Source organism: Daktulosphaira vitifoliae, unplaced genomic scaffold (assembly GCF_025091365.1).
Source record: "Daktulosphaira vitifoliae isolate Bord-2020 unplaced genomic scaffold, ASM2509136v1 Scaffold_1, whole genome shotgun sequence".
NCBI lineage: Eukaryota > Metazoa > Arthropoda > Insecta > Hemiptera > Phylloxeridae > Daktulosphaira > Daktulosphaira vitifoliae.
The window spans coordinates 29,599,019-29,612,399 of record NW_026099572.1 but is presented as its reverse complement, the minus strand read 5'-3'; the positions used below and the strand labels follow the sequence as shown (position 1 = coordinate 29,612,399).

The window sequence follows — 13,381 nt, the reverse complement described above, 5'->3', positions numbered from 1 at the left end:
TATAAGACCGCCGAAAAAAAATATTAATATTAGTGGTTAAAATCTGTCAGAAAAAAACCAACCGTTAAGTGTTCGGTTTCAAAGAAATTTATGTTTCCATTGCGAAGTTTGATTTTAACGACTACGATTGTTTAATTGGCTTAGACCCTTTTTCGTTTATGCAAATCGAAAGTATATTCTCTGGTTACAAAATATTAAATAAAACCTTGTACATTGTATTATATTTTTCGTAACCCGTTTTAAACGTTCCTCTATAATAATTGAATTGTTTGATTTATTTTGCCTGTAACCAAAGTGCGTACGAATTTCAAATTTTAGTAAAACATTTCCGACATGAAAATTGCGAAAATGTTTTTAGATCGCCGAGAGGTATTTCGTTTGTAGTAAAACAACGAAATATTTTACGCAACCATTCCTTCGATTATTTGTTTGAGTTTTGTGTGGAAGTCATCTAATGTTCTGACTTTACGTAGCATTACCGTGGCAAATTCTTTCTCTGATGAGTATCCCAATAACAACATTACCAGACTTTCCGCGGACGTCGTAATCGAAATAACACCGTGTTGAAGGTTCGTCAATAATAATGGCACACCGAGTCACGACCGCAGGCAATGAATGAAAAAAGCGTCGGGGGATTTAAAACGTATGCGTAAACGTAAAAAACGCGTGTAAAAAAATACACTGACTGGCGCCGATTGCGAAAACAAACGTACGTGGTATACGCTGCTGCAACGTTATCGTGACGTTGTAACATTAAGCCTGCAGGTTTCCTATTGTTCTCTCTTGACGGGCAGCCGACTGTTCCGCCGCCGTGACAATTATACGCTCGGGGTAAAAAAGCAACTGTCGGGGCTGTGGGATTTATGGCTCGGAGTTTTCGACTTCCGAACCAGTGGCCGGTGGGTATATAAAGGTGAACATTCAGACGCCTCGTAACTTTTGTTGTATGGGCTTGCACGTGGAATAACTTTGCATATTTTTAAACAAATCAAATAATAATACACCAAAAACTTTTTCGTTGCACGAAGATTTTATATTTCGTTTTTTTATTATTGAAATAAATATATTCATTACTATTATTCTTCTTGGATATGACTCGTGGTGTATGTTCAACTTGTGTTCAAGTAAAAAATTAAATATTAAATCGTGGTATACCACACTGTGTGATCGTCTACTTACAGTTATACACTTTGTGCAGACCATTGTTTTAACATATTTCTGTATTGTCATAACGGATGAAAAATGGAAATGCATACCATGTTTGGTTTTCTAATTGTATATTTAAATTTAAACATGTCATTTAATAGCTATTATTTATAATGTATGTAATATTTACATATATATTTTCCAAGGGTCCTGTTCGTTTTTAGTTTCTTTTGGGTAGGCGTAGATTTTTTTTTAAACTATGATTATTGGACATTATTGGACTTTAAATTTGTTGGGATTGTTTCTCTCTAATGAATAACAATTAAAACTTTTTTTTTGCCATCAAATAACATTGAAAACAAAAAGAAGGAGTATTTGGAAAAACTATTTGTATCACAACATTACAATAGAGATTTGTTAAAATCCTAAAGAAGATAAAATCTCTGTGGACTGCTGAAATACTTTGGTAAGATTTCCACGCAAAAATTAATCACGCTGTTGTCCCTATAAATAAACTAATTGTATAATACTTGAACAGTGTAGTAAAGAAAGTGTGTTATAAACATAAAGTATACCGTTGAAAATTATAATATTTCATTTAAATGCAATAAAAACACACACTGTAATTAAACTTATAACTTAATTAATACGTATTAAAGCTGCTAAAGTTTTTATATTCGGTAGCCAAGTGATTTTAAACTTAACAGCGTGTTGAAGAGTCTTGTGTACGAGCTCGTTTAATAAATTTTAGTTTCGAGTACTTTTACAGGTTTACTCTCTACGGAATTTCTTGTAATTCGAGGTAAAAAAGACAAATAAAACTTTTATAGGAATAATAAATTGGAGTACAATTTTCATTTTGAAGGGTCTTATATTCAACTAATGTAGCCGATGTGTATGTATTTTATTTTTTTATTAACATAAGCCTGTCGTACACTTGAATAAAAAAGAACCGTCATCCTTTGGTATTTGCTCAGGACGTATATTTTTCTAATGTCCGTGCTTGGTATAATGAAATACTTGTGAAATTCCACATAGAACTTTATATTATTGTATTGCTTGTTTTAGTTATTTTTTTCTTTTAAAATGTCCGATGATGGTAAACGTGTAAATATTATAAAAAATGAAATCGTTATAAAATTTTGGTTTTCTTTTGACTTCCTATAAAAAGACAATAGTCATTGACGGTTTAATATTATTCCAAAGGCGTAGTTTGGAGACTTATGGGTATTGTGTGTGTATACGAAAATTCGTTTACAGTGGCAATGACGTAGACTGTCATGTCGATGAGCTGAAATGACATCAGACATCAGATCACGTTTCTATACAATTGCGGGTATCGGTTATAAGTTTGGTATTCCTAAGGTTCCTCCGACAAAAAAGAGTAAATGATCCATGACCAACACTTATTAATTTAATATAAATTTAACGTTAGAAGGTTAACCATAATCTAATTGATCAATTTAAGTGTTTTAATTTTTGTAACTACAGTCTTTTTGTGAGACATCAATTTTCGTAAATTGTATGAAATGTATCGATTACATTATATCTTACACATTATAATATGACATTATTTACATAGTTCTTCTGTTGGCCAGTATTTATTGTCAATTTATAAATTCGAAGAAATGCAAAAGATAGCATTCATTTACTATGCAGTTATTATTTGATATGTTGACTTTTATGATATACTGTTGGTTAGATTATATAATAAAAATTATTCATTTGTGGCTAATATTATTTAAAATCAAAACTATATTAAAAATATTAATCTAAAACTAAAAAAGCCACAAAAAAATTACAAAAAAATTGCGGATACATATTTCGGAAACAATGTTACAATTACCAACGATTTAATTAGATTGTTAATACAATTAAAGTACATCATTCATAAAAATTAAGGTCAGAGTTAATTTTTCCTTGCGCAATAAATATAATTTATCATATAATTTCCGCTTGAGTTGAAGTACAGACCGAAAAAATTACACAATAAAACAAAACGACGTTCCAGAATATTCGTTAGTTTTTACATTTTAAAACATAAGTAAAGCGACCTTAAATACTTTGAAAAAGAATATAAATTAAGGTCCCTATTGATCGAAACTATTTTTAATAATGGGGTTGGATTTTTTTAAAAATAATCTTTGAATAATACTATTCGGAAGATCGAGTTTTATTTCAAATGTAGTAATAATGTTATTTACTATTTTAAATGCAATTGCAAAAATTGGAATTAATACTCGTAATATTAAAGTGAATTGCGTAACTTTTGAAACTAATTTTATCGTGAATCAATAATACAATGTTTGAATTTAATCAAATATTTGTAACATTTATTGCAGAAAATCAAATGATTCGAATAATACATAACATGACATGAACGGTCAACGAAAATTCAATTTATTGGTAGTATTTGACTGTTATTATTTTTACAGACTGCTAAATAAATATTTGTACACGTTTTACGAGTATGTTCGCATTCGTGATATAATATTACGGCCATGTTATTATTATATTCTTAAAAGGTTTTAAATTTCAAACAAATAAAATAATACTTCAGTTTATTTCTGTGACTAGATATAAATCTATATTTTGAAAACATTTTAGCTATAGGCATTATCAAGTTGGTATTAGGTCAATTTCTATTATTGAAATTAGATTAAACGTTAAAGAAATGATTAAAGAGTGATTATGGACATTTAATCGATTAAACGTTTCAGTGTATTTATGAATTTTCAACTGAGGTCCTAAACGTCGTTATACAAATCTAATTATTTAAAATTGGTTTACTAAATGTTGAGTTGTAATTATATTATGGTATTTGTCTTGTTAATTCGAAGCCAACCTCGGCATCCGGATAAGTTTCAGCTTACATGGATTATTCCTGCTCAGTAGGCCACATTAGGTTGTATTATCAATTGCTGATTGTTTTACCACAATGTATTAGGCAGTTGAATTATTATTGTCTTTTTTTAATTCCCTAAAATATAGCTCACGATCATATAAGTACAACAAAAACGCAACGTTGTACTAGTGTGGTACAACTTTAATGGTTTATTTATTTATAGTGGTGTAAAAACTAAAAATGATCCTTAACGATGTGGACAATACATTATTATACGGGTCTGTGAGTATAGATTGTAAAGTGAACCCTAACATAGGGTTACTATACATTATAATAAACATTGAACGTACACAACACAATAACAAGTTATAAATTTTGAAGGAAGTGAACACGATGACAGCCAACAACTAGCTACTAGTGTAAACCGTTCGGACGGTAACCTGATAATACTTGGCTTCTTTTTAAATCATAAAAATAAAATTTTTTAGTTAAACATAAAGAATTTTCCCATTCATATTAATACAATTACGGTAAAAGTATAATAATTGACGTTTACATGATTAGATAGACTAGATTAACAGTGTACGTAAAATCGACTCGAGGTAATAACCGTGTTGTATTATTGGTATAATTTATAACATTTACTCAGCCGTCATAACATTAAAATGTAATGTACAACTAGTTTAGAAGTGCATTGTTACTTCTTAACGCGTTATTCTTAGGATGCATAGAGATAAATGACAGTATTTTTAAAAGATTGAAAACACTAAAGAAAGCAGTACTTAAGTACTTAACAGATGATGAAATACTGAATAATTTACTAATATCATTCTTGTGTGACTCTACAAAATCCTTTAAAATAAATAAATATGAACCTGGTGTTTAAAGCGTTATAGATAAGACAGAAGATCTCATTTTTGTAGTTAGTCGACAGAAATATTAACCTAGTTGTTCGTGTTGAAGTTAATTGCATCATCGATATCAATTTTACCGTTATATATGGGTGAAACAAAGAACTTTATTGAAATCAAGGTGTTCTATATTGGCTAGAATAGAATTTGTCACACAATGACTGTCATTTCAGTAACCAAAGAACTTTAAACGAGCGTATCGCATGACTTTATATGCGTATCTAATATTTCAACTAGGCATCAAAGGCAAAAGAAAAATCTATTTTATACTCTTTTTTTTTTTCTAATATTTTGTTTCAAATGATTCCGACTTTCAACTTTCACATCTGCTAAAAAAAATAATCTAGCAATTTAAATATTTTGTTTATACATTTTTAAGTCTGAAAATAATAATAATTTTTTTACCTTACCAATTATTGTTGAATTTTTTGATTATGGAATTTTTCGACATTTCCAAAATNTCGCATGACTTTATATGCGTATCTAATATTTCAACTAGGCATCAAAGGCAAAAGAAAAATCTATTTTATACTCTTTTTTTTTTCTAATATTTTGTTTCAAATGATTCCGACTTTCAACTTTCACATCTGCTAAAAAAAATAATAATAATTTTTTTACCTTACCAATTATTGTTGAATTTTTTGATTATGGAATTTTTCGACATTTCCAAAACTTTTCATTTGATACAAATAATTAAATTCGTAGAATATTATTAAGTTCAAAAGCTCGGGGCATACAAATCATTCGTATTACTAAATAATTCAATTTCTGTACATTTCTCCAGGGCAAAAGTTTCATTATGTTAGAAAGACATAAATCTCGTTGTATACTTAAAAATATAATTATATTTATCTCCACTGTAACTTCACAAAATACTTGGGCTTGTCCATAACGTGTCAACAGAGAAATACATAGCTAGACTTCCATGACTTAATAATTATTTGATACACAAATACTTATTGTTGTTATGCCCTCGTTTTATACCCAACGGGAATATTATAAAACAAACAAATACAGTAATTAAGATGAAAATATGTAACTAAATGTTTGCTTTAAGGCGCAGTCTTTACACTTGATCTATTATTTTAACTAACGTAAGAATTGATTTTAATGTTCTGTAATGAAAAAATATAGGGTTTTTAACACACACAAGCCGTCGAAATGTCATAAAACATTAATAAGTAGTGTAAATAAAAATCAAATTTTGAATAATGCTTTTGACTGCAGCTCTTATAAATAATAAGTTTACATTAGTATATATAACAATTATGTTATAATAATTACTCTGTTGTTGTATGCATTTCATTAAATCTTAATAATCATAACCTACACAATTATTTTCAAACCCACACTTATATTTATAGAGATTTATATTATTTTATATTTATTGTAAATGAATTAACTATTTATCAAACATTTTCCAGGAAAACCAGCGAATAAAATGAATGAAACTCCGAAAAAGTAATGGGGCAGGAAAACAACTATGGAATCAAAGGTCATTTCTGTCAACTCAATAGCCTATGGTCCGTTTGGTATGGTTTATTAGCAACCGTGCTGAATGTATATTCCGTCCTTCTAGCGACAAGAAGACTGTCTGGTAAGAATTTTCTTGATAAAAGTACTAAAAACATATTTTACAATATTCCTGTAGAAATATGCTATAGGAGACTCTCATACAAAATAGTCTCATACAATGTTTTTGAGAGTATAAAATAAATAAACGTTATTCTCAAAAAATATTGTTCTGCCTTTAAAAAAAAAAGTGTCGTTTAAAATAGCCAAGTATCTTATACATCACGGATAGTTTTTGGATGATCAATAATATTCTTAAATAATAAAAAGTAGGGGAGAGTCACTTAATTTGGTTTACTTTGTCCTTTTAGCGTTTTTCTAAGAAAGCTATTTACATATGTGAACAACATTTGGGCTTATGAATTTAATTTTTTTTTCTACATGCTACTTTTCATTGTTATTATTTTATTTTTAAATCCAAAGTGGTCCAACTGAAGAAATTTATCACCATATATGAAACTATCATCTAGGCTAGATGGGACTTATACCCAAGATACACAATAATCTTCTCTGTAATTCAAGTATAATTGGTATAAAGTAAACCTTAAGAATTATTAGAAAGTATTTTTGCGAAGTATTGAAAAAATAATAATTTTCACTATATTTAATATAAATTCGAGTGACTTGGAAGTACATTTTATTAGGCCAACCGATAACTTCGATTATCTCAAATGTTATATCGATATATAAAAATGTAAATACCAAAATATTTTTCGCTATATATAATAATTAATATTTTTCTAATATTAATACATCAGTAGTCAATTATTTACTTACTTTTTATATTTTTGAATAAATTGGTTTTGATAACGTAAAAAACATATTTCCATTTTCATTCATGTTTTATTTCAAAATAAAATAATATTTTGTATGAAAGGCTTACGTAAAAATTAAGAATTAATAATAAAATTATGATATATTATTTCTTCTTTAATATAAATTTAATACGGTTAGAAAAACAAGTACAAATAAATATGAATGCAATTAATACATTAACCATTTTTTTTAACACGCCATTTTCTTTTCATTAATCATTTTATACTAGCTGCTTGTGACAATACGTAATAATTTAACGAAAAAAGATTAATTGAGTAATTTTAAAACACAATAAAATCCATTAGCTTATTGAATGCAATAGAAGAAAAATAATTAATTAAGAAGAGATTAATTATCGTGTGTAATTAGGTGAAAATGTCTTAGAGGTCTCGCATAGATATAATTGAGATTTTTATCGTAGAAGTTTTATTATATGTAAAATTTAAAAACAGAAATTTTATAAAAAGAAATACCGTGGAAAAAAGAAAAAAATACTAAAACGAGGTAGTAATTCTTCTGAAGCACTCAAATGTCATTCATAGCTAATGGAGATCAAGACGTTTTAGGACTAAAAACAGTCTGGCAAGTTACAAACTAAGCTCGTCTCTTAAGTAATTCTTTACACGTGTTAATTTTCTAAAATCGACTTTCCTTGTTTCGTTCTTTTTTTTCCTACGGCATTCTACATGTGTTTATTTAATACACATTTATTTTATTTTATCAGCCGTGAGTGTTAGGGCGAGTAACCGAATTTATTCTGTAATTTTATCATGTATGAAACCCACTTGAAATATAAATTTGGATACAAAGGTATTGTGAGTAATTCGCTATTGTTGTTATGTTTTCACACTTTAATCGTGGTCTTTTGTTAACTTATTTAACCAAACTTTTTACTAATAGTCTTAAATAATTAACTTAAATGTAAATGTTCCAAGCTTAATTTGCGAACAGCGCAAATTTCTACATTCAAGGTAGAGTTATCATTTAAATAACATTATTTTGAGTTATTCGTGTAAACCAAAAATAGTTCTTTAAAAGTGTAGTTCGAGATTCCTATACGTTTAGGGAACCTAAGCTTGCAATTCTTATCTTATATGTTCAAAGAGATCAAAAGCGATTCACTATCGGTTCCACATAAAGTCATTTTAAAGAGAGTTAATCCGTGTTGAAACATTAATACAATACAAATTGGCTTATTACTCTAATGCATAGCACTTCACTAACTTTTACAGATAATAAGATTATTAGTATACAGACTGTACTCTAATTTAATCAATCTGATTAATTACACCGACTGAGTAATTATTCATGACAAATATCGTTTAGTGTGATTGATGCAATCTTTGTTCAGTTTTAGAAAAAGAGAAAAACATTATTGACGAAACTTGTGGTTTAGCCGTGGGTGTATTTTTTGAAGAAATTGATGAGGTGTTAAAAATCCAACGATAAGTCTTTGAGTGATTGATGAATCAAGTCAATGTAAAACCCATTCCAATAAAAACTTTTTTGTAAACTAATATAGTAGTGTATAATAAAGAATAGCAAAAATATTTTGTCAACACGATGTTCAAGATATGTTTTATGCTTTTGAACTACTAAATTTAAATTAAAAAAAAATATTACATTTTTTCTTTTTGAGAAAAAAGAGTGAAAAAAAACTACTGCCTAGGTTTCCAAAAATATCACTTTGATAGCTTATTTTTCAACAATATTAATGATTAATATAAAATGAAAAAAGTTTGAATTGTCAGCAAAATAGAGGAATTTATTTGATTATAACTAATTGAAGCAAATACAATTGTTTGAAATACGTAAGAGTTCATACGACGACGTTTCGAAATAATTTTGTTGGCACAGCATAATTAACAAACATCAATATGAATTAGAAACAAAGCAACTAAATTTAATTAAATCGTATATAATTAACACATAGTTGTTACTGAATTGTTATTTACATTTTGTTTCAAAAAACACCACTATTTTATAGTTGTAGAAATTATTGTTAAAATCAAACTTTTACTATCATATTTATATATTTAAATTAATTTAAGAGACTTTTAAGTTAATTATACTTATTAGTTAATAAAAATGTTCATTTAAGACATAATATTATAGTTGCTTATCTACTACACTTGTGTTTTAAGTTTATTTCGCTTCTTTCTCAAAGCATAAATACTTCTTATATTTTAATTATAATATACAATACTAACTTTCCTTAAAAATATTCAAAAGTGTAACTCTAAATATTATTTTTACTAATGAATGTCATCTTGCCTGTCAAATAAATTATGAATTATAACGAAAAGGAACATATATTTATTTATTTTTAGCATCAATGCGAAGCTCAAAAGGTATTAATTTTACTATGATGTGTTTTTTTTTTGTATCTGTTACTGCTTTTTTTCAGCTCTCACCAAACTGATTTCTTTCAACGATACGTCAAAAGATCACCAATCGTATCTAGTCAAAGATATTACCCTAATAAATTAAAAATAATTCACTCGTTCCCCGTAAATGGGTGAAATCTCCAAAAAAAATTACAAATTTAAAAAATCACAAATTTTTGAAATTTTATCATTTTTTTTTTATAGAGGCATGATGTCTTTACCTATCATTTGTTATATTTTTTTTATAAATCTGACTCTTTACCTGCCCACAGGGGGATTTAAAATGACAACTTTTTCACAAAAAATTAACTTTTGAAAGTGTTTCGGAAGGTCTGACACTTTTATATATATCTAAAATTAAAGCTAGTGTAATATACTTTATTATTAAAAAAAATATTTTCATGGTAAAAACGGACATCAAAGTTAATAAAAAAAAATACGATTTTTGTAAAAAAATTCTTTTTTATAATTTTTACTTTATAATGCTATGACCTTTTGAAAAAATGTATGGATCATTATAATATTTTATGATAAACACTATTTATATTCTTCTATAATGCAATATACTTTTTCTTTTAATTAGACCTTTTCCCTTTATATATTTTATATATATATATATATATTCATATATTACACTTTAAATCATAAAACTTGTAATCAGAATATAAATTAGAAAATAGGAAATCATGTAGATTTTGGAATAATCCACCAATTTTTTAAAATTAAACACTATCTACAGATTTGCATTGAAGCGTTTTTTATGATAGTGACTTTAATCACTGTCAGATATCATTATACTTGATCCGTCTATGTCACGTCACCACTGTGCTGGATTTTTTTTTTATAATATATGTATACGATTAATTAAAATTTGTGTACTAGTTTATAAAATGAATCAGAAATTGGTCTTCAATAACGTGCAATTGCCTCGTGTCATTTATTATTATTATAAAGCTTTTATTGATACTTTGGCTCTATTTCTCTTTGATTGTAATTTGAAATGTATTTTTTAGACAAAAAATTGGTGTAATAACTATAGAATATGACTTAAACAAAACTATAGGATTATAAATGTTTTTTGTAATGAGATTATCAAATTATATGTGCATTATTATTGTAAACACAATTAAACAAAGAAATATGTATTGAAAATAAATAAAGGAAAATTAATGTTAAAAATAATCAAATAATGATACTTATATATTTAAAAATAATTTTGATTACTTATCAAATATAAATATAAGATTATTTTACATAGCTAAATACTTATACCTGAGTATTAATATTTTAATATATGTTTACTTATTGCAAGTAAGAGGATGTAATATGATTTTTGTTTACAGAATACTTAGAAGTAGTATGGCCACCCAAGAGTGTATTACCTCCTCGTTTCGAAGTACATTGTTTCGTGGCCACCATCGGCATGGCGGCTGTGTTGGTTCCCTTAGTGGCGTTTACGGCAGCCTTTCGGACCGGAAATATGGCCAACGATTCAGAGAAGCTTGGAAATCTTCTGGATATTCGACGGCGTCGTCTATCCTCCTGTTGGACACATGGTCCTCCATCTTCTTCAACTCTGCATTCGTTTACTGCTCTAGCTTTGCTAGTGGTTAAACTCATGATAGAAGCAAGAATGATACAGGCTGGTCTTATGCCCACTGGTAAGTTGTATGAATAACAAAAATAGTAAATTACAAGTTTTTTTAATTTACATTAATTTTATAGATAAAATCTGGAAGACTGATTTGGACTTTTTGGTGATAAATGGACATCACGCAGTCACGTCTAATACAACATTAAAATTACACATTGAGCCCAAAACTCAATCGGTGTTGGTTCCACAGACATTACCTACTCTACGATCGTGTGAGTTAAAATTTTGTCTCTACAAATATTTCGTCTGAATTTGATATTGCCACTTAGATGTTTATTAATATTTGATAAATCCTTGATATTTTAATTAATTATAATTAATTATTATAAAAAAAAAAAATCAAATTTAGAAAAAATCCCTTTTTAATTATGTATAAGTTGAGCAAACAATAATTAATTGTATTACTTTTTACAGATGTATCCGAACAAGATAGCGCCATGTCTATCGAATTTTTCAACTTTGCGATGGCTCTATTTGTGTATTGTGGTCGCTATGCTTCGGTATTTTGGGAAACAAATAAATGTTTTGCGACACTTTTCTCGGTTCAACTATTTGCCAATGCTTTACAATGCTTGTCACTTTATGTTTTTACAAGTATACTTTACAAGGTAAAATTTTCATTTAAATTATGTAATTCGACAAATGTATAGATAACACTGTAGCTATTATACAAAATAATTTCAATCGTTTATAGATGCAAGTATTGGGTGTCAGTAAAATGATTAAGGAACTTCCGGGAGGCACCAGCTCATACAATTTAGTCTTGGACTACTTAGATACTGCGGTTCTTTTTACTGTCACTACAGTTTTGATATTTATTTCGAATTCGGTAATTTATTATTATGGATACTCACGTTTCAACACATATGTGAAACGACAGACTGGAAGCTACCACAAAAGCTTAACCGATGCGTATTCCAGCTTGATGCCGTATTGCGCTAGTGTTCTCATTTTGTTGGCCGTTATCGCCACAGAAAGCCCTTTGCTCTACAACGCCATAGTTGTATTCCGTTCATCTTTAAACGGTGTCGTATTAGTGTCTCTGCTTAATTCTACGGCTCACGTTTTTGTGTGGATAGCTATGTGGTCAGTATTGACATTGAAGCCGTGTTGGAAATTCGAATTGCATCTCTTCTTGGAGTACGATCCAACAGAACATACAGAAGAGCCTGATGATAACCGCGTTCCCATGTTGGTAGTAGCGCAAGGTGGAACTTACTCGATAACCGAAAAGACTGCTAAAAGAATGGTGACTTCTGTTGTCGAACGAGTAGTAGTTGACTGTACTCGATGGAGTTCTGGTTAGTGATATAATATTTATTTATCTACAGTGGTGTACTCAAGATTTTTAAATGAGAGGTCTATCAACAAAAATAAATTATATGGCTGGTTTTTTAAATAATTTACCTAAAGTATTGCGTTAGCACAGCCATGACAGTTTATCCTTAAGACTCCCTAGATACGTCATTCTTTTTCTGTTATTATAATTTTTTTGAATAATTAACTAATAATAATTTTTTCTGATATCTAGATAAGAATAAATCCAAGAGGACGCCTAAAACGATGAGCGATGAACAAATATATTGGCCACGGCCAAAATCGAGTTCTGGTCGGAGCTGTTTAAGTGAAATAGATGAATCAGACGATTTATCTTCTGGTTGTTTTAGTTGTATACGATCAAAAAATTCTAAAAAGTAAGCAGATAAAAATTACGAATTTTTAAAATTCATGCAAATATTGAATAATCTATTGCATCGGTATATTTTAAATGTATGCTTTAGAATAAGTTTTGATTATTCAAACAGTAATGTTACTGATAAGCCAATTATAATAATTGTGTTTGCTTATATTGTTTTAAAGTTTTTAACTTTTAAAATAAAGTGCAAACTTTTGGAAAGAAACCCATGTAACAAGATCTTTTATGCGTTGCACTGTATAACGGTAAATTTTATGTAAAAATACTCATTTTTAGCTTCGATGCGAAGCTGAGAAGGTATTGGTTTTACTAAGATGTGTTTTTTTTTTTTTTTTTTTTTTTTTTTTTTTTTTT

The 13,381-nt window shown here is 28.2% G+C and overlaps 1 protein-coding gene across 3 annotated transcripts in view; it reads left to right on the top strand.

Moving 5' to 3' along the window:
• LOC126895156 (protein tincar) overlaps positions 1-13,381 on the top strand; it is a 35,159-nt gene that overhangs the window by 17,232 nt on the left and 4,546 nt on the right. For all 3 annotated transcript variants that reach the window (XM_050666699.1, XM_050666700.1, XM_050666701.1), the window contains 6 exons: positions 6,327-6,499; positions 11,021-11,338; positions 11,403-11,543; positions 11,746-11,939; positions 12,026-12,632; positions 12,863-13,025. In XM_050666699.1, the coding sequence (XP_050522656.1) occupies positions 6,367-6,499; positions 11,021-11,338; positions 11,403-11,543; positions 11,746-11,939; positions 12,026-12,632; positions 12,863-13,025 (1,556 nt within the window). In that variant the 5' untranslated portion in view covers positions 6,327-6,366. The remainder of the gene's footprint in view (positions 1-6,326; positions 6,500-11,020; positions 11,339-11,402; positions 11,544-11,745; positions 11,940-12,025; positions 12,633-12,862; positions 13,026-13,381) is intronic.